At 32.6% G+C, this 20204-nt stretch overlaps 1 protein-coding gene across 2 annotated transcripts in view; it reads right to left on the bottom strand.

Annotated features, from left to right (window-relative positions):
* Positions 1-20204, bottom strand: part of LOC129001177 (protein halfway) — a 145130-nt gene that overhangs the window by 33956 nt on the left and 90970 nt on the right. For both annotated transcript variants that reach the window (XM_054428426.1, XM_054428500.1), the window contains 3 exons: positions 12548-12727; positions 11102-11260; positions 2104-2214 (listed from right to left, as the gene is read on the bottom strand). In XM_054428426.1, coding sequence (XP_054284401.1) covers positions 2104-2214; positions 11102-11260; positions 12548-12727 — 450 coding nt within the window. The remainder of the gene's footprint in view (positions 1-2103; positions 2215-11101; positions 11261-12547; positions 12728-20204) is intronic.

The following is a 20204-nucleotide window of genomic DNA, read 5'->3' as shown; positions in this document are numbered from 1 at the left end:
TTAGTTTCCAATGTTGTTCAGTTCATTAGAATAAACAAAATTATTTGTCCTCCAATGAGTTAGCAGACAAGGTTAAATTCGAGGCATTCGTAGCGACATAACTTTGAATTTTGTTTATGAAATACCATATTTTCCATGCCCAAATAAATAGCAAATAGCAAGAAATAGCAAAGGCCCAAAACAAATAGAGCCTTCTTGCTTTCCAAATTTGATTGGCCCACAAGCTGAATTTGATTTAATTATTTTATTTTAATCTTTTAGATGAGATATTTCTATATACTAGGAGAAACCCGTCCAAATCGACGGTTAGGGGCCTTTTCGTTTATATTGGCGTACGGCTTCATTGGCAACAAATAATGCAAATAACATAGCAAAGTGGCATTTCCAAAAAGCAAAGAATATACTGAAAATTGGCTGTTATGTAAATATTGACTTTTAAATGCATTGTTAATCAACGTATCTGATAAAGGTATTGTGTTATCTAGTTTAAAAGTAATATGGCCTTATTTCTGTCATTACAGTAGCTGCATAGTATTTACTCTTTGTGCCATTTTTACAGCCAAAATGTCATGTTATTTTCAATGATGCTACCAACCTAGTGGGCCAGATTCCGTAATATAGGCCACTGCAAATAATTTGTCAAAGATAGGTACCGGTACCATTCTAGGCAAGGTTTCTGTGTTTAAGGATGTTATTAGACATGATAAGAACTCAATGAACTTCTTCTACAGATAATTAATCTGTTGGAGAAATATAAGCCGAATTATAAATGCGAGTTTGGGCATTTTGTAACTGTATAAGTAAGTTACACAGTATTTTTAGGCTGCTGCTCATTCCACTTAAGAATATATTTTTTAGAGACAAATTAAATTGTTTTTGTTGCTGAGTAGCAATAGTTAACATGCAGAACCCTTTTTGTTAGTCCCATAACATTCAAAGGCTCTCTTAAAGTTGAAGTTCTTATTTGTATACATACCCTTATTATGTTTTTACTAAGCGGAATGAATACATCGAAGTAACCTCTCTGAAAAGTCTGCAGTAAATTGCAGTTTTCCAGTTTAATGACTTTTTAAATCATGCACATATTTCTACATAAATATTGTAAAATGTTTTATCCAGTTGCTGTACACTAATATTAATTTAACAAAATATGGACACGGCTCATATGGACAACGTGCCCTTCTGCACTTGTATTGTATTACACAATCAAAGACTTTTCCAATGATTGAAAACATCTATGACAATAATCTCATGAACCTATGATGATCCGTCTACAATAATATGATAAAATATAGGCAAAAGTGGTAATAAAGGCAGACACCAACCCTTACAATAGATATAAGATAGTTCAATAAGGAATAATTGTAAGAGTTACTATAAAATGATTGTCAACTGATTTTGTAATGGAACGTTATATTGCAAAACATGGCATGATACAGAAGAAAATCAATTTCAAAATCAGTAGCCTAAATAATAGTGTTGCAAATAGTTCTTTTGTACAATTCAATAACTCCCAATAAACGTGTGTTGTTTAAAATACAAAGCTGTTTAATTCAAAAGTATTATCCACATGATCAAAATGAAAACAAATCTGTGGAGGAATCTTTAAGGGCTTCTGGGGCAGAGCCCTAACGGGATTGCCTTCGTTTTTCTTTTGATAACTCATCTAGAGACCAAGACCTTTCTTTGGACACCTCTACCAAGTTTCTACGCCCAGCCGTTCTCTCAAATTAGTGGAGACAAAGTTTCCAATTAAATATTTGGATTCCTCCATGTTAATCTTATGGGAGAAAACCCATCTTTGATGGATGATCCTGCCCAAACTAATAAAGATTTCAAAAAATGAAAAACACTTTGCAAAACTACAGATCAGGGCCATTATTTTGACTTTTTAACCATTAAAACGGTCCAAAAATGAGGGAGGAGTTCTGTTCACAAAAATCGGCTTAGCATATTATATATATAGAATAGATTGAGACCAATTTGTTAAACATCAAGTGAACCAATCAAGAGCCCTTCTTGAGATTTAGGTTTTGAATTACCAGACACATTTGACTTAGTAAATCTGTTAGGCTAACATAGTATATTCCCAGGAATAAATACCTTGAGAAACTGTGCAGTGCTGCAATCACAAGGCAAATTGTTGTTTCCCAACTTCACCATTCTATTTGCAGCGTTCCGATCAAATGCATTTGACAACATGTATTTTGGTATCTGCAAAATATATTTAATTTTATGATAAATTGTTATATGATTACTATCAGTCCTTTGTTAGTTTTGTTTTTTACAATAATATGTTTTATAACAATAATCAATATCATAATTTATTCTAAAAAATAAACTATTCACACACTTTTAACAAAAAAAGTTCTATATTTCAGCATTAGCCTTCTTCAGGAACAAACAAACAAATAAAAGTGTTTTCCACTCTGTATATGATGGTTTAGGAAAAATTTAAAATTACCTAGCCGTTTGGCAATACTATGAAGAAAATATGTTGAAACCTTTTGGTAATTATCTTTTTACACACTTTTTATTTTGTATTATCACTCTGAATCTTGATTCTAAATACTTTTTTCTCAATCAATATTTTTGATTTTTGCTAAACCATCTGATACAGAGTGGTTAACGTTTGATCCTGAAGAAGGCTAATCCCGAAATATAGAACTTTTTTGTCAAAAGTGTGTGAATAGTGTATTTTGAGTAATGATTTAGCCGTTTGGCAATACTATGAAGAAACAATATCATAATTTGTGTTTGAAAACCCAAAGTTATATTGGATCACATGGGCATTCAGGGTTGGTCAAAAGAATTATTTGCAGATATTGTCACTAGAAGATACAAAAATATTTAAAAAAGGAAAAAATAAGATTATTAGTTATATAGGCCAGTAAAAATAGGTTTTTGCCCAGAAATAATTCTCGGAAAGCTGGAAATCGTTTTAATCCTTTTGTTTTACAAAGAAGTAAAAGGATTTGAAGTTTGTCCCATTTTTCCAGGTGAGCTTCTGACCTGGGACCACAAAAACCTTGAAATTTAGGGTTATTTTTTAGTTTTTCCTAAAACGTCAAAGAACCGCCCAGCCTACAGAAAAACACATAATAAAGGAATTGTAGAGCATATAATTCCGCATCCATTTAGTATATGGTGATGAATCTCGAACCAATATTAAGCTATTTATGGTAATTTAAATAAAGTAATTTTATTAAGAAATTATTATACATTGCATATTTAAAATTTAGATTTCTTCTAGAAGATGGATGTCAAGAACATTATCATTTACAAAGTAATTAAAACGAATTACAAATACCCTCGCCGCAGCAAACCTGCAGACTAAGTGATTTTCCATTTACCTGGCTGGATTTATACTCAAAATATTCCCTAAAAATTGTCAGATTTATTTCATAAACATGCAAATTACAACAGTTTATTTATTCTCCATAAGAATAACATGGGAATTTAAATTTAAAATTTTTTGAATTATCCCTGTAACTGTTGGGCATACAACAACGCCTTAATATACAAATAAATTGTTTATTTGTTTTAGCTCTACAAAATGGTTTGGAGAGAAATTATGAAATTTTGTGCTTTTAGAGTCAAAAATGGGAAAATCAATTTTTTTTACCCCATAAACCTCCGCTCCCATAGTACGATTATGTTGGTTCGTGAACTTATTCAAGTTTATCCCGTGTTTGAATTGAGTCTTCATTGGTTTCTCCATAGGATTCCACCGAAGGAGTAAATACATTGCAGCCAGTGTCAAGTTTGATGAAACAATATCCCTCACCTTGCAATAAGAACACTTTCTTGCAAATGAAGGTAATAAACGCAATCTCATAACCATGAATACTCAAAGATTGAAGCAAGCTGCTGAGGATGCAGGTACTACTATCGTCATGCAAGCCATCTAACTAGTTCAGCAGTCAGAACGTGTTATAATCGTGGCGGAAGATATTGACCTCCGTGTGCTCTTAACTGCATTTGTTCCCAAATCAGCCACTATATATACTTCACCTCTTGAAACCCGGGGAAAGGGAAGTCCAGCAATACGTTTCATTCCCCAGTGAAATTCAAATATTCTTCGACCTTTAAAAGCAATATCCTGTTTCTACATGCATTTGGTGGCTGAAATTGCTTACTGATTGGGGCTGGAAGTCATCTAAGCATGGGATACTTCCAAATACTAACAAATGTTGAAGCTGCACCACCAGACCTTCGTAACAATATCTCATGTAAGTGTGCCAAAGGGGCGTAAAAGTGGTTTCACTTATCGGAAGAACAGAGTCAAATGTAAGATGCATGTTTTTAAAGTTCTCTGTTCCAGCGCTGCGATTTGCATTTTGTAGAGCTTAAACAAATAAATAATTTATTTCTATATTGAAGCGTTGTTGTATGCCCAACAGTTACGGGGATAATTTAAAAATTATAAATTAAATTCCCATGTTATTCTTATGGAGAATAAATAAACTGTTGAAGTTTGCTTGTTTATGAATATATATTTAAACAAAATTTGGAAATGTTGTTTATTTAATACTAAGCTATCTACATTGCAATAAAAACACATCTCAATATCTTTCCTGTTGCAGCAAACCTAAGGACTCACTAAAATTAATGTTAATTAAATAGGAAATAAATCTGACAATTTTTAGGGAATATTTTAGTATAAATCCAGCCAGGTAAATGGAAAATCATTTAGTCTGCAGGTTTGCTACGGCGAGGGTATTTGTAGTTCGTTTTGATTACCTTGTAAATAATAATGTACTTGGAATCTATCTTCTAGAATAAATCTAAATTTAAAATATGCAATGTATAATAATTCCTAATAAAATAACTTTATTTGAATTACTATAAATTGCTTAATATTGGTTCGATATTCATCACCATATACTCAATGCATGCGGAATTTTATGCTCTACAATTCCTTTCTTATGTGTTTTTCTGTAGGCTGGACGGTTCTTTGACGTTTTAGTAAAAACTAAAAAATAACCCTAAATTTCAAGGTTTTTGTGGTCCCAGGTCAGAAGCTCACCTGGAAAAATGGGACAAACTTCAAATCATTTTACTTTTATACAAAACAAAAGGATTAAAACGATTTTCAGCTTTCCGAGAATTATTTCCAGGCACAGCCATTTTTTTAACCAATTTTACTGGCCTATTAATCATTTGATCAAGTATAACCATTGACTATGGTATAACTAACACATAATATTGAAATATAATCATTGATTTTCTTTGATCTTTTGTAATATCATTGTGTATTAAAACAGTTATGAACAAGATTTGTTATCAGCCAGTCGTTCAAAGATTGGCAGATTTAAGAAATCTTTGAACAGCTGTCATTTTTTACTCCATTGTCTGTTTGAGTTCGGGTTTGTAGTGTTGTATTTCACTAATGGAGACCTTTAATTTGATATCAAACTCGACCTATGCTGCTATTTAAGAATTTAGTCTGACTCCTCATGGGCTGTCCCTCTCTTAAGGGATAAAAAGTGATAGTAGCTTAAAAGAGTAGACATTAATGGCTATTATTGATATACCAAATCTCATTACTTGATCTATATTGGTAAAAATTATATTACACTGTTCCAGGACTTTTCAACCACACTAAATAAATTCCTATGTTATTATTATGGGGAATAAACTCTTGCAGTTTTATTGTTTATGGATATATTTTTTATATTTTGATCAAATTTTGCAAAATTACTTATTTCATACTAGGCTTTCAACATGTCAATAAAAATTAACTTTATTAACTTCCATGTAGCAGCAAACCTATGTCGTACTCATTAACGTTACTTTAGGGAATAAATCAGACAATTTTAAGGAAATACGAGGGGACATTTGCACAAACTGCACATTTTAATTGGGTTCAAAGCTTGATAGAGGCAAACGAATAATACAACTTTAATACAATTTTGTCTTTTGTTTACAATCTGACTTGTAAAACATTGAACTGAAGGACCAGCTGTTAAATTACAGTTCACATTTAAACTGTTATAAAAAAGTTGGTCAGAATCACTGATTCTTTGAAAGCGGACTCTAAAAATATATTAAACGCAAGGGGGGTGAAGCCCTTAAGGAAATTACCTTTTTAGTTACTTCTTTCGTCTTTCTGGTAGATCATAAGCTTTAAAACGACACCTCAATCATGATAATCGGTTAAGTAAGATGGGTGAAAAGGGAAGGTTACAGAGAAATATCTTAATGTATTACAGTATGTATAGATATTAGTGAGAATCCAACTAGACACATTGAAATTAGTCTGTATTTAGTCTGCAGGTTTGCTGAAGCAGGGGTATTTAAATTTTCAAATGTATTACCATATTTAGTTAGTCAGTTTATATTCCAAAATAGATAGAATCAATTATAAGACAGTAATTCTGAAATACAATATGTACAATGTGTGTTGTGATTCTTTTAAAATGTGTTACTTTACAGCCATGTGTATCTATCAACATGGGCATTGTTAAATATGTAAGAAATAAGTAAATTCAGAATCAAACACAATCATAAAAATCCATTTTTAATTCCAAATCCAAAGAAAAACAAACAACTGTAAACAAAGTATTTTAACCCTTCCCGGACGGGTGACGGATATATCCGCATAAGTCTCTGGTGATAAAGGACGGGTGACGGATATATCCGCATATCTTTTTTGATGCTCCGGACGGGAAGCGGTTATATCCGCCTTCTTTTCAGACAGACGGGCAGGTGCTTGAGCAGTAACCAGATGTTTCGCGGAACCAAGGCGCCACTATCCTGCTCTTTCCATGACTGCGCTCTCCCCCACACTCCCCCCTCTCTACCGCGCTAACCCCTCTCCTGCGCCTCACCCCCCCCCCACGCACCTACCACCACTCCTACGCTCCCCCCCTCTACGTTTTGCGCTCAACATTACGTTGTCTCTATATATTGTTTACATATTGTTCTTTATTTATTGCCTAACATTGTCATGGTCATATCTTCAAAGACGGGTGGCGGATATATCCGCTGCATTTCTACTCATCCGAGAACAGGTAGCGGATATATTCGCATGGTTAAAAACGATAAAAAAAATTATTTTGACAGTATGATGTGTTCCACTGTGTTTCTTTTATGTATACTTGTATAACAAAACACAAATATGAAAAATTTATTTTTATTTTTTCGTCTAATTTTTCCCGTCCTATGTCATGATTTCGCCCGTCCGGGAAGGGTTAACATGTGATTTCATACATTAAGCATGAAAATAAATCAAAATTTGCCTAAGTTTAATCAAAATATATCCATAAACAAGCAAACTACAACATTTTACAATATTCTCCATATAAAAATAACATAGTTTTTACATTTACAGTTTTTTTTTAAATTTTCTCCCTTACCAATAACCGTACAAAAACACCTTAAAATACTAAATTATTTGTTTTATAAGAGAAATTGGGAAATTTTTTGTTTTGGGGGTCAAAAATGAGAAAACCCATTTTTTTACCCTATATGGTTCGATCATGCTGGTTCGCAAACTCATTCAAGTTTATCCCGCTTTACACCTTTCAACCAATTTAATCAAAATCGGACAAAAATTACTCAAGTTATTACGTTCACGGACGTATAAATAAATATATACATAGATAAACATTTGAAAGAATGGTGTTTTTGGCGTCTGAGTAATAGCTACCTATGGTAATAGCTACTTCCCTATAGTGAAATTCGCTAAAACCAGGTAAAACCAGGTAAATGGAAATTCGCTTAGTCTGCAGGTTTGCCGCTGCAAGGATATTTTTTATATGCACCTAGTTTGGTTTTCATGAAGCTTTTTCATCAGACACCTGTTATATTTTGGTCTATATAATTAGTCATAGATCAGGTGTAAGTTAAGTGGTGTATTATTCTGGTGGATTGTATGGTTTAATTGCACCTAACTGGTACTCATAAGCATAATCAATCACTTGGAAATTAAATATACTGCTAGTGGCTTGCAGTTACATAAGTCCCTAAAAAGCTCAAGTAAAAACAAATTATTGTAAAATTTAAACAAACTCAGTATCAAATTATCCATGTGCCAGGATAGATATCCCAGTACAACATAGGTATCTTTTGGATGTAAAAAACAGATTGTTGTTTGTCTTTGTTTGCTTTTGTTGATGTCATTTTCAATAAATAATTTGAATGCCTCCATAGGTTTAACTCTGCTAAAGGCAGCAAACGTGTTTGAGAATAAATAGTGGCTTACTAAGGTAGCTTTGGTCTTTTGGTTAATAATGATAAAAAGGCTTCCCTGATTGAAATATTGGAAATTGTCTTTGACAAATATGAAAAGGCAAAAAAAGGTGTGTTGAGATAAGCTTAGTTCTTGGTCAAAACCGCTACATTAGCACCCCGACCCAGTTATTATTTCTATGTTTATGTTAATTTTGTAAAGGTTTAACAAAATTAGTGTAAAGTAAAGGCATCCCATTGACAGAACTTAACCCTAAATTTGTTTCTGATCAACATTAAAGAAACTACTATAAGCCTAGTGTAAGTATATGTGGTGGTAATCCACCTAAAGGTGCGATTGACTTTACATATTCTATATAAAATGAGCCTAATTAACGCCCGATTACTAAATATTTTGCGACTGGTTAGGGTTCCATTACCTAGTTATCGAAACCTATCACAACATGCATATTTTTGGTTAGTTTTAAGAAACGGAAATTTACTAAGGTTTTACTGTTATTAATAGGTGCTACCTTTACTACCATGCATGCTAGGCTATATTATTTTAACCTTTTTTTGCTTGAAACAACAGGCAGTACCTGTGAAAATCTCCTCTAAACAATATTGTTTTCCGCCTATTGGAACTTATCATAGTACTTAATGAACAAATACCCGTACGAACCTATTTCATCTTTATATCCAAATTGTTTTCTAGAGTGGAATTCCTTACGTAATTAATATATAGACTAGTGGCTTGTAGGGACATAAGTCCCTAAAGCGCTCAAATGTAAAACAAATTATTGTAAGTATTATCATTGACTATTAGATACAGAAGTTGTTGTATTAATAGTCAAAGGTATTATATTATCTATGGGTCAGAATAGATATCCCTATACATACACCATATATTTTGTGTAAAAGAATTTGTTGTTTGTCTTTGCTTGCTTTTGTTGACGTTATTTTTTATAAATAATTTGAATCACTTCAGAGGTTTAACTCTAAGGAGCAATATCATCGACAAATTAATCTTGAAACATAAGAACAAAAATAGCCGCATGAAAACAACCTTAGACAGACCAAAATACGTTTCTACTGAATTTGGCAGCTATCTAAACCATACATTAAGCAGAGAAATGTCTAAAAACCAAGTTATCGTTTCATTTAAAACTTCGAATAAACTTTCATCAGTATTAAAAGATAAGAAAACAAACCGTGCTGATCAAACAGAAAATTCAGGTGTATACAAACTGAATTGTGACGGTTGTCCAAGCTTTTATATTGGTCAGACTTCACACCCATTTAAAACCCGTTTTAAAGAACATCTCTCGAAACCATCTGTTAACCAACCTAACTCGGCATTTGCTGAACATTTGATTAATAACAACCATTACTACACAGATATCAACACCAATCTAGAAGTCCTACGATCCTATAAAGGAAGAGGAAGATTATTAGATACTATTGAGGAATATGAAATTTACAATGCCGGCAAAAAACACCCCCAATACATCCTAAATGATAAATCCTCATTTGAATCCAACATAGTTTATGAGACAATCTTAAACATCGACGAAATATTATCAACAGCTGATAACTCAAGGGGGAAGGTGGGGAGAGGAAGACACGGCGTCAGTCCTAACCCTGTATCCGCCGCCGTGTTGTAAATTAGTTGTGTGGCCATGCATTTTATCTTTTTTTTGTTTGTGTACGTGTTATGTGTTAAGTGTTTTCCAAGACTCATGACGACCTCCTAGGAGCGATTTTACGTCCAGCTTGACAATGATGCCATAGACATCGAAACCGGTCGCACAAATGACAGCTTAAGGATTACTTGGACAGAATTAAGGTAACTTAATTTCTTGTATACAACTTGTAGATATGTTTAAAACAAAGCAGAACTTCTCCATTTAATCTTGAATCGTTAATTATTTAGTCAATGTGGTTATTTCATGTTAAATATTCCTTCAACACAACAATGACCTTTAAATTAGAAAGTTTATTCAGTTATTCTAAGTTCAATTCTTTGATTTGAGCTAACTCCCATGATTCTACTACTTATTATACGCTTAAAATACACGAATTTGAAAGGTTTCACAGTAAAATAATTTATTTCAACTTTCTAATACGTAACTAAAAGTCATAACTATTATAGGTAACGTTATCCATGGTTTTATATAGTATGCAGTACCATAGATAAATCATACTCCCTAAGTAGATTTGTCATCCTTATGGAACAGCTGAAGCTAATTTTATTGTTTGTTCTGTACGTCCAACTGTAGAGGTTATGTTTTGTTTACAATTTTTTTCTTGTTATTTCAGTCATTTAAAACATAATTTAACTAAATAAAACGATTTAATCATAAACAAGAACTGGTCTCCTAGTTATATAACCAAATAGTAAAGCACAAATCATGAAAATAACCCTAAAATAATAGAAACAAAATTTTGTCTACCCCAGCGATCAGTGTGGACGTACATGAACTAGACACAAAAAACAAGCTTCAAAATTTACAATGGGATGAGGAGTCTACTTGTGTTGCTTAGTCTATGGCAGTACATTGCAGAATTGACTGGCAAATGAGAAATCCAAATGTAATATTGCTTACTGCCTTAATGATAAATCACGATCAGCTGTATTAAAGTAAACACAAATCAGCAGTAAATGGCTTTTAATGCTATTCTTATGGAGAACATTTGACGTTATATCTAATTTTGTGTTAACATTTTGGGAATTTCACTATTTTTCCCGCCGTCACGGGATCGTGACCTTTAATTTGAGCCCTCTCTCGTCGTTCTCCGACTTCCCAGTCGCCCACAATTTTGACGCAAAGCATTTTGGCTTACAAATTTAATATATAGATTTTAAAACATTTCCAATATTTTTATTTTTTTTTTATTCATATAAAAAATAAGTTAGGCTACTCACCATTTTAATCCTGTTATTTCGTAAACTCAAACGAAAGAAGCGGTCAATGAATGTAGTGCCTTCCAATTCTGTGATGGATTCAATACGGTTGTTATCTGCAACCAAATGCAGGATGTTCGCATAGCTGGGGTTGGTGGCTACATAGTCCAAGCTAGTTATCTGGATCACGACAATTGCATTTCATTACATAATCATTCTACTTTCATGCCTGTTTTCCTAGTTAATGACGACATGACACAAAAGTTATACAATAAGTTACCAGTAGGTTTGAAAAATATAGCCAATACAATGACATTTAAAAAGAATTTGTCAACATTTTTGAAATAATCACTAATTATTAATGAATTAATTAAACTATTTAATGAATATTTATTGAAAATACTTTTGAAATCAAAGTCGGCCTTTCACTTTTAACTAGAGAATGTAAGATTGACCAACTATGTATTTATAATAACTAGTGGTCGACCAGTGGTTGAAAACTCGACCAAAAACACGCATTGACCATTGGATACTGAAGTAGACAACCCATCTATTTGGACGAGCTGTCCTAATTTTTTTATTATAAAAACATTGTAATTGTACGAGCCATACAGAACGCGTGTCTAAAATTCTAATTTCTACCTTATTTTCTGTTGCTGACAAAGTGGATGGGTCATAACAGTTGCTGTAGCTCATAATATAATAAGCCATTACAAAAGTTTACTTGGTAAAAAACATTGTTTGTTCTACAGAAATTAGTAATTTAGATCAGCGCAATCTGTTGGTGGCTCACATCAACTACGACGAATTTAATTAAGACCGGTGACAACTTTAAAATGGGTATGGAATGTCTAATTGAAAGTCAAAGGTAGAGGCTTCTCTATTTTCAACCCACACTGTAAAAACATGTGATTTGAATTTCAATTCTTTCATTTGTTTTGATTTTCTGTTTATATTTCGTTGTTATTTCGTCACCAGCATGGCAACCCATAAAGCCCATGTTAATTTTTTAAATTTCAAATTCATTTTTTGTGCTTATTTTTGAGCCTATTTTAATTTGGAAAGGGATTCTGCACATCTACAGGAAAATATCTTTCTAACAGTATGCTTAGATATTCCCTGCGATGCACACGAGCTGAGAAAAAAGGTTTTAAAGAAACATGCTTGCCTATTAATATATAGATAGAAAGATTTGACAATGTCACCTGTATGTACAAACGTTCTTGTTGACAATAAAGTTTCGTTTTATTTTATTTGATTTGACACATCAATTATGCCAAGAAAAATTTGACCCAAATTTCCAAGGGTCAAAATTACAATTGTTTCCATACTTAGTTTTGTATCTTGTATCAGCATCATAAGTAATATGTTTAATATGAATTGAATGTTAAATTTATATTTTAAAAAAAAATCTGTCAGGCAGTAATGGAAAACCACTTAAAGTAAAGGAATAATCCTAAAACATACATTATTGTTGCTGATGTCAAGGAAGTATGTGTTAGGAGGTAGTTCCTTCGGTAATTCAGTCAACCCTTGTCCAGAACAATCCACTTCTACCATGTAGTAGAAATGGAAAGGCATTTCTACATTTCGCGTCACTTTACAGACACACTGAAAGTCTGGTCCATGTGGACACTCCTTCTCTATCTGCAATAAAATACAGTGAAACTATCATTGCCTTTTACTGTTGGTAGTCAGAGCCAAACTGGATTTATGATTTCTGGATTTCTGATGAACTTTTCTGATTGTTGGATTGGAAGCTTATGAGTGAAAATTTTGAAACGTACGTTTTTATTTCCCTGGCCTTTTACTTCGTAGATACTGAATATGTAGTTTATCATTAAGTGTTTTAATATTTTTTTGGGACGGGGGCAGCATGTTACACACAATTGTTTGGCTTTAAATAGGTTCTAGGTATTTTTTTCGTATTTTTAAAGTCTCAAAACTCACGACCGTCACGTGTCCCTAGGGTAAATTTTGCAACTTTCATGCTGTTTTTAGAATAATTATTCATGCCGAAATATATAACGTCATATTTTTATTACATCAATAGTTATTAAACTTACGAAAAAGGAGCATATGATAATTTTGTTTTCATTGTAATCTGACTACCATGACTAAATAGGTCTGTCACGACCCTTAGGGAAAAATTTGCAACTTTGGAACACGACAGTGGCAAGCCTGGCGTCAATGGAGTCAGTTGGTTTTAGAGACTATTTCGGGGTGTACGTCAGGATTGTAGTGCCGGTCGTTTCGAGGTGAAAGGAGGAATTACCAGATTAATAAAGGCAAGATTGTGTTTTTGTTTTTGTAATTTTGGTGTGTTCATGACCGTACGTAGTCATTTGATGAAGTAGACATGGTGTTCATTTTTGTTTATAAGATATTTCAATTGCTAGATTAACCTAGAAGTCCACTTTGTATCCTCAAACATGAGGTGCAGGGCTACCGCCAGAACAGAGCCAAATAACACGTAATGTCACGACCAAAGTTTCACGACCATCGCGGGTTTTTTTCACGACCAATCCAGCCTTATGGATTATACTGTGTTTGGTCGTGATAATAACTTAAATATCATTGTAAATTGAACAGTTTAGTTCAATTGAAACACATATTTTTATTATAGCTAACAGTATAATTGAAGGATTGTTTGGAAAGATTTAGTTTATTCCAGACAATTCCCGACCGTACCGCTTGTCCCTGACCATCACGTTTATGATTTCTATCATATAAATTTCAAAAATTAAAATATCATCATATTTCAATGTTTTATACACAAAAGAAGCACACCTCTATAAAAACATAACGATTTTTCAGGTCTCAGGTAAGTTTTTTTCGGAGTTATACAAACTTAAAAAAGATTTTATTGGCTTTTAGCAAATTTTCCAAATAGGGAATAAGCTATTACCGTAGGTCTAATGGTAAGACCCGGGACTGATTTCCTTTTTCGTTTTGATATATATATATGTCCGTTAGCGCGATAACTCGAGATAAAATGATCCGATTTTGATGAAATTTGGTTCAAACCTGTAAACCTACGTTTATTCGAACGAGTTTGCGAACCAGCATAATTGGACCATGGAAACAGGGGTTTATGGGGGTTTTTTCTCATTTTTGACCCTAAAAACAAAAAAAATTTGCAATTTCTTTCCAAACCATTTTGTAGAGCTTAAAAAAATAAATAATTGAGTATATTGAAGCGCTGTTTTATGCCTAACAGTCACTGAGAAAATTTAAAAAAATCATAATATAAAATTCCCATGTTATTCTTATGGAGGAAATGAAAACTGTTGTAGTTTACTTGTTTATGGATATATGTTGATAAAGTTTGGCAAATTGATTTATTTCATCCTATACTATTGACGTATGGTCAAAAAACACTTTTTACCTTCCCCGTAGCAGCAAACCTACGCACTCGTTAATTCTAATGTTATTAAAATTGGGAATAAATATGTCTTATTTAAAAATGTGATCAGACAAGTTGAAATTCGCTTAGTCTGCAGGTTTGCTGCGGCGGGGGTGTTTTCAATTTTTTGAGTTTTTTTATTTTTTTCTAGAAAGACCGAATATACCAAAAGCTTAGTGAGCTGTTTATTGTATAATGGCCCTAAAAGTAAACTAATTTTTAGCAAAACATAGTTATACAAATAATATTAACTATTTTTAATTATCATTTTTATGTCCGTGATGGTTGTGACAAAATTTTGTGTTTTTCCATCAAAGATGCGCTATTAGCAAAAAAATCACCAAAGATATTGCATTACCATGGACATTTTATGAAACTTCAAATGTTAATGAAATAAAAAATTCAAAAAAAAGTTTCAAAAAACGGAACAAAAAATTCTTGAGTGCATTTCCTGAAAACGTACGTTTCAAAATTTTCACTCTTATACATAGAGCATAAATACAATCTTTTTAGGAAAAGGGGAATAGTGAACTTTTCTAGTAATTTTATTTACTCTACTTTGTGAAAACACGTTTGAGAGGTTATGTTCAACCAACAAACAGAATTAACTTTGGTTTATTTCTGTCAGGCTGACATTGCTGACAGACTCTGCCAGGAAAACCAAAGACCGTTAAAAGCCGTTGGTTATGAGCTAATTTCTTTACTATTTCTTAAGTCTTCTGCCAGATAAACTTACTTAGATTTAAAATAAATGCCTGCCAAAAACCGCCTTAGAACTATTAATTATATAATTTTTTTACTTAAAAAAAATAAAGATTAGAAAAATACTTCAAAATTTGTTTGTTACTTTAGAATAAATTTAACCTTGTCAACAAGTTTTGTAAACTTGGCGAGGGCAAGCCAATTTAATATTATGAATAAATATATTTTAATTTGGAGTTTTTATTTTTATTTTACATCAGGTCTTTTATTAATTTCAACGAATTTTTTGTCCTATTTGGTTCAGCAGTTGAGTTGATTCTAATTCCAAACTTGGAGTAATTTTTAGAGGTGTGCAATCCTAAATAGCTAACATGCTCACTTTAATTTTAAAATTTTTCATTCTTAGAATTCAAATATCAGGAAACCACTGTACCTTTAAAACATGCCTTAAGTGTTAAGTAAATAGTACGAAATTGATTGTTTACAATTAAAAAAAAACCTTTTTTACTGTTTAAGCCAATTTAAAGCATGTTTGATATATTTACAAGTAAAAAAACAGTGTTTGCTTGGTAATCATATTTGGTTTCAAGAGCATTTATTAAAATTTTATCATGACAATAATCTGTGAGATCGCGGCATTATCTTGTTTGTCTCCAGCAATTGTGGTGACATCGTGACTAATCTTAAAATTTCTCACGGTCATAGAGGATACTATCATCGACTCCTGCGATACTGAATTATGATTATTTATTGCAATGCAGAGATTTAGTGCATTTTTGATCTGTAATTTTCACACAAACTTTCTACAATCGTGATAGTACCACAAGAATAAAAGCTCAGCTCTTTTTTCTGACTTAATGATTGATCTTCTAAGGCTAGACTCACAAATTGAGCCCATTTCACACCCCTAGTATGAACGTATGTAAGTAGTAGCAAGTTGTAGTTTGCACAACTTATTTGCACTTTTTATAATGTAGATTTACCGAGATAAAGAAAATACATTATATAAGATATTAAAATACCCCCGCCGCAGCAAACCTGCCGACTAAGCGAATTTCCATGTGTCTGAATTGATTTTCAATTAAAAAACATTAATACATTAATAACATTAGGTTTAACGAGTACCTAAGTTTGCTGCTACAAGGAAACTAATAAAGTGTGTTTTTTAGAAAAATATTGATAGCTTAGTACAAAATAAATACATTTGCCAAGTTTGATCAAATTGTATCCATAAACAAGCAAACTACAACATTTGACAATATTCTCCATATGAATAACATGGAAATTTTAAATTTACAATTTTTTTAATTTTCTACGTTACTAATAACCGAACAAAAATACTTTTGATGTGTCTTTTCTAACATACTGTATGTTTAGTAAAATACCATATGTTATGTTTAATAAGTTAACTTTGTTTTTGTTTACAATCATTGTTATTTAGGATTCATTTCAGAATACACCTATTTTATTTTACACATCTTTTATTTAATATGTAACAGTTTGGCGACGAGGAAAACCAGTTTTTAATGTTTTTTACATTCTATTTATTACAATTTATTTTTTAATATGAGTGACCTAAGTAACACTGAAAGTTTGACTGATTTAAAGAAGATTAGAGTAGTAGTGAAGGGTCAGTTGTCTAAGGCTGAAAGATGGCTAGCAAACCTACAAAACATGTCAAAAGAAGTAATGAAAACCAGGATAACAACAATTGAAGAGTATTGGGAAAGATTTAATTCTGTACAACAATTAATAGAAGAGAAAACTGAAGAAGTTGAAATTGAGAAAGAAATAGATTACAGAGTAGAAATGGAGGACAAATATTACAAGGTAATGGATGAGTTACATAAACGTATGGGACAGACAGCTTGCAGAACTACATGTGAACATTCAAAATACTGTGCCTAGTACATCAAATGTGTCTTCTCCACAACGTCGATCCACTACTTCCTCAATGATTTTCACACCATATCAGGAAAATGAATCATTCAAGAACTTCATTCGTCGATTTGAGATATTTCTATATCTAACAAAAAACCACTAAGTGGTAACACTTTCCCCGCCAAGTCAGCAATCCAAAAAAGATAATAAATCATTACTTTTCCGCCAAGAAAAATAATGTAATGTATGTAAGTTTGGCAACTTGGTGGCAGACTTTTGCTTGGTTTTATTTTTCATTAAAGTTACGTTCGTGGATAATTTCACAAATCAACTTCTCTAATTAATTAGTCCAACTAAGTGTAATAATTTTGAGGTAATCAGTAAATATAAAACCATCACTATTATGATTTTATGAAATGCGGCACAAATAAGGTCAAATTTTGTAAAATAAGCTCTCACCTAGCAATGTACTAATGGGAGAGATACTTGCTCAATGAAACTAGTTTTATGGTATTTTTTAAAGTGATCGAGCAAAAGTCTGCCGCCAAGCTCCCAAACTTACATACATTGCATTGTTTTTCTTGGCGGAAAGGTAATGATTTATTATCTTTTTTGGATTGCTGACTTGGCGGGGAAAGTGTTACCACTTAGTGGTTTTTTGTTAGATTTTATTTATTTTTGTAGAAAATTAACAGTTAAAATAAAAATCCTCTTTTCTCTGATATAGGCCTATAGACCACGGCACAACTACATCTCATTTAATTTCAATAATATTGTTTGTGTAGAACTAAATTCTAAATTTTTGGTCTTATCTGCTTTAAACCGATTAAAAACTTTTTGACACACGTACCAAAATTACTATTTAAAACCCCCTGGGCTTAAACTCAGTTTCAAATTTCATTAATGGTCATCTTGAACAACATAAAATGCGTTGGTGTTACATAAGTGTTCTGATAATTAAACCCGTATATCTAAAGACTAGTGTAAATTGAGCCCTTATTAGAGAAGTAAAAATTTAATCAAACAGATTAGGTGTGTTAGAAATAGCATAAGGCAAAACAAAGATTGAAAAACTCATTTATCCTAAATTTACATAACACTTTTTAATTGCTTGTTTAACATACGTAAAGTGATTTTCCCGATTGTTTTATTTTGATTTAGTGTATCAAACATAAAACAAACCTTAGTACTAGTACTAAGTTTCAAGTTCCTAGGTTTCATATGTTTTGATAAGTAGTATTAAACTGTTAAAAATGACGAGCTGCTGTACCAGTGTACCATCTGTACACTACATTTTTCAATGGAAAGTATCGGGGAATATCACTGCTCTAAGTAATTTTATATAGTAAGTAGTTCAAATCATTCGGTATACCTGAAAAAATACTTTATAAAAGTTTTAAAATAATTTTTCAGCTGTTCCTATGAATTTCTCCAACATTTAAATTAATTGAAATTTAATCGCAGCTGGTCCTTCTTTTGTTTTGATTTTAATCCCATGTTATTTAAATGGGCAAAAATCGTACTCTGATGGCTTGCCAAGGGTTTATGGGTCAACGCACCGACTTGAGACCCTCAAAAGGCACATCTACACGTTAAGGGCTTTCAAACAACATAAAAAACATTAAAATTGAGCCAGTGGTTTGGGCTGTAGGTCCGTCAACATTTAAGGAGAAGAAGGAGAACACGGAAAATTTGTGAATTTTCAAACTAGTTTTTCTTGGCTCAAACACAACCGTTTTTTAAATTCTTTTATTTTATTTTGTTGAGAATGAGTGCCCCTATCCATTAGACGAATAACTATTTTGATAGCTTTTGTTTCTTCAGAGCTATAGACGAGTAAAAAAGCCACTTTGTCACGTCATGTATATATACACTGCAGCAGCTGTGTACCGCTGGGGGACTTGGCGGGGCGGAACGCTGCCGCGTTCCTTAATCTACATAGCCAAGAATTGGAACCAAAGGATCATGTGTGTAGATTGTATACAATGCTACATGCCTTAACGCCACATTTACATCAGAAGCTGTATGATTTGTGCGCTCCTGAAAGTCCTTTGAATAAAACATATGCTGAATTAGTAAGTCTTTTGGCTGATTATGTTGACCCTAAACCTAGTACTTGGGCCTTACAACACAAATTTATGACAAGAAAACAAGAATCTGAAGAAACCGTAAAAATATATTCCGTTGAGCTTCAAAAGTTATCTTCAGACTGTGACTTCAACTGTAATAATTGTGGGAAATAAATTGCAAACACATTACTACGCATGCAGTTTATAAGAGGTATTAGCAATTCAGACATACGAACAAAATTATTACAAGAAAGATCTGCTTCATCGTTTCAAGATGTAGTGAAACTTGCCTCCATCATGGAATTGGCAAAGAACGAAAGCCATATAGTAGAAGAAAACATGCATTCAAATGAGAAAATAAACAAGATAGCAGGTACCGGTACAGAAACAAAACCACCCCATTTTTCTCCTACTTGGAACAAAAAGTTAAAGTCTCCATTTGAACGCCTCAAAGGTAAATGCTATCGTTGTGGATCACCTAGACACAGGGCACATCAGTGTAAATTTATCGGAGAAATATGTAAGAAATGCAACAAACAAGGGCATATTGCTAGCGTATGTTTAGGCACAAAACAAACAGAAATTCATTGTACCGAAACTGACAATACTATAGACTATTATAAGGAAGAGAAACAAGAGGTTTTTAAGATACACAACCAGAGTGCCGGTAATGACAAGTTTATGGTTACCTGTGCGGATGGAGTTAGATACTGGAGCAGCAATAAGTATTCTACCATACTCTACCTTTAAAAGTCTCAACATAAATAAAAAGATTTTCCACACAAACATAGAACTAAGGACATACTCAAGCGAAATAATTAAACCCCGGGGTGTCGTCTTTGTAGAATGCACTTACAATGATCAGGTGTTTGTTGGTAAACTCTACATAGTGAATCAAAATTTCGATGCAATTTTCGGAAGAGAATGGATTAGAGAGGTCAAGCTGGATTGGGCAGAACTTAAAACAGTTAGTAGCAATACTACATCTACTGCACTCGAAGATCTTTTGGATGAATTCAAAGAATTATTTGAACCAGGAGTAGGACTCATACCTCACAAAAAAGCA

This window comes from Macrosteles quadrilineatus, unplaced genomic scaffold (assembly GCF_028750875.1).
Source record: "Macrosteles quadrilineatus isolate MER2022 unplaced genomic scaffold, UCM_ALF_1.0 Scaffold_1__1_contigs__length_201487025, whole genome shotgun sequence".
NCBI classification, from domain to species: Eukaryota; Metazoa; Arthropoda; class Insecta; order Hemiptera; family Cicadellidae; genus Macrosteles; species Macrosteles quadrilineatus.
The sequence above is the reverse complement of the archived record's forward strand: the minus strand, read 5'-3'. Positions and strand labels throughout refer to the sequence as shown.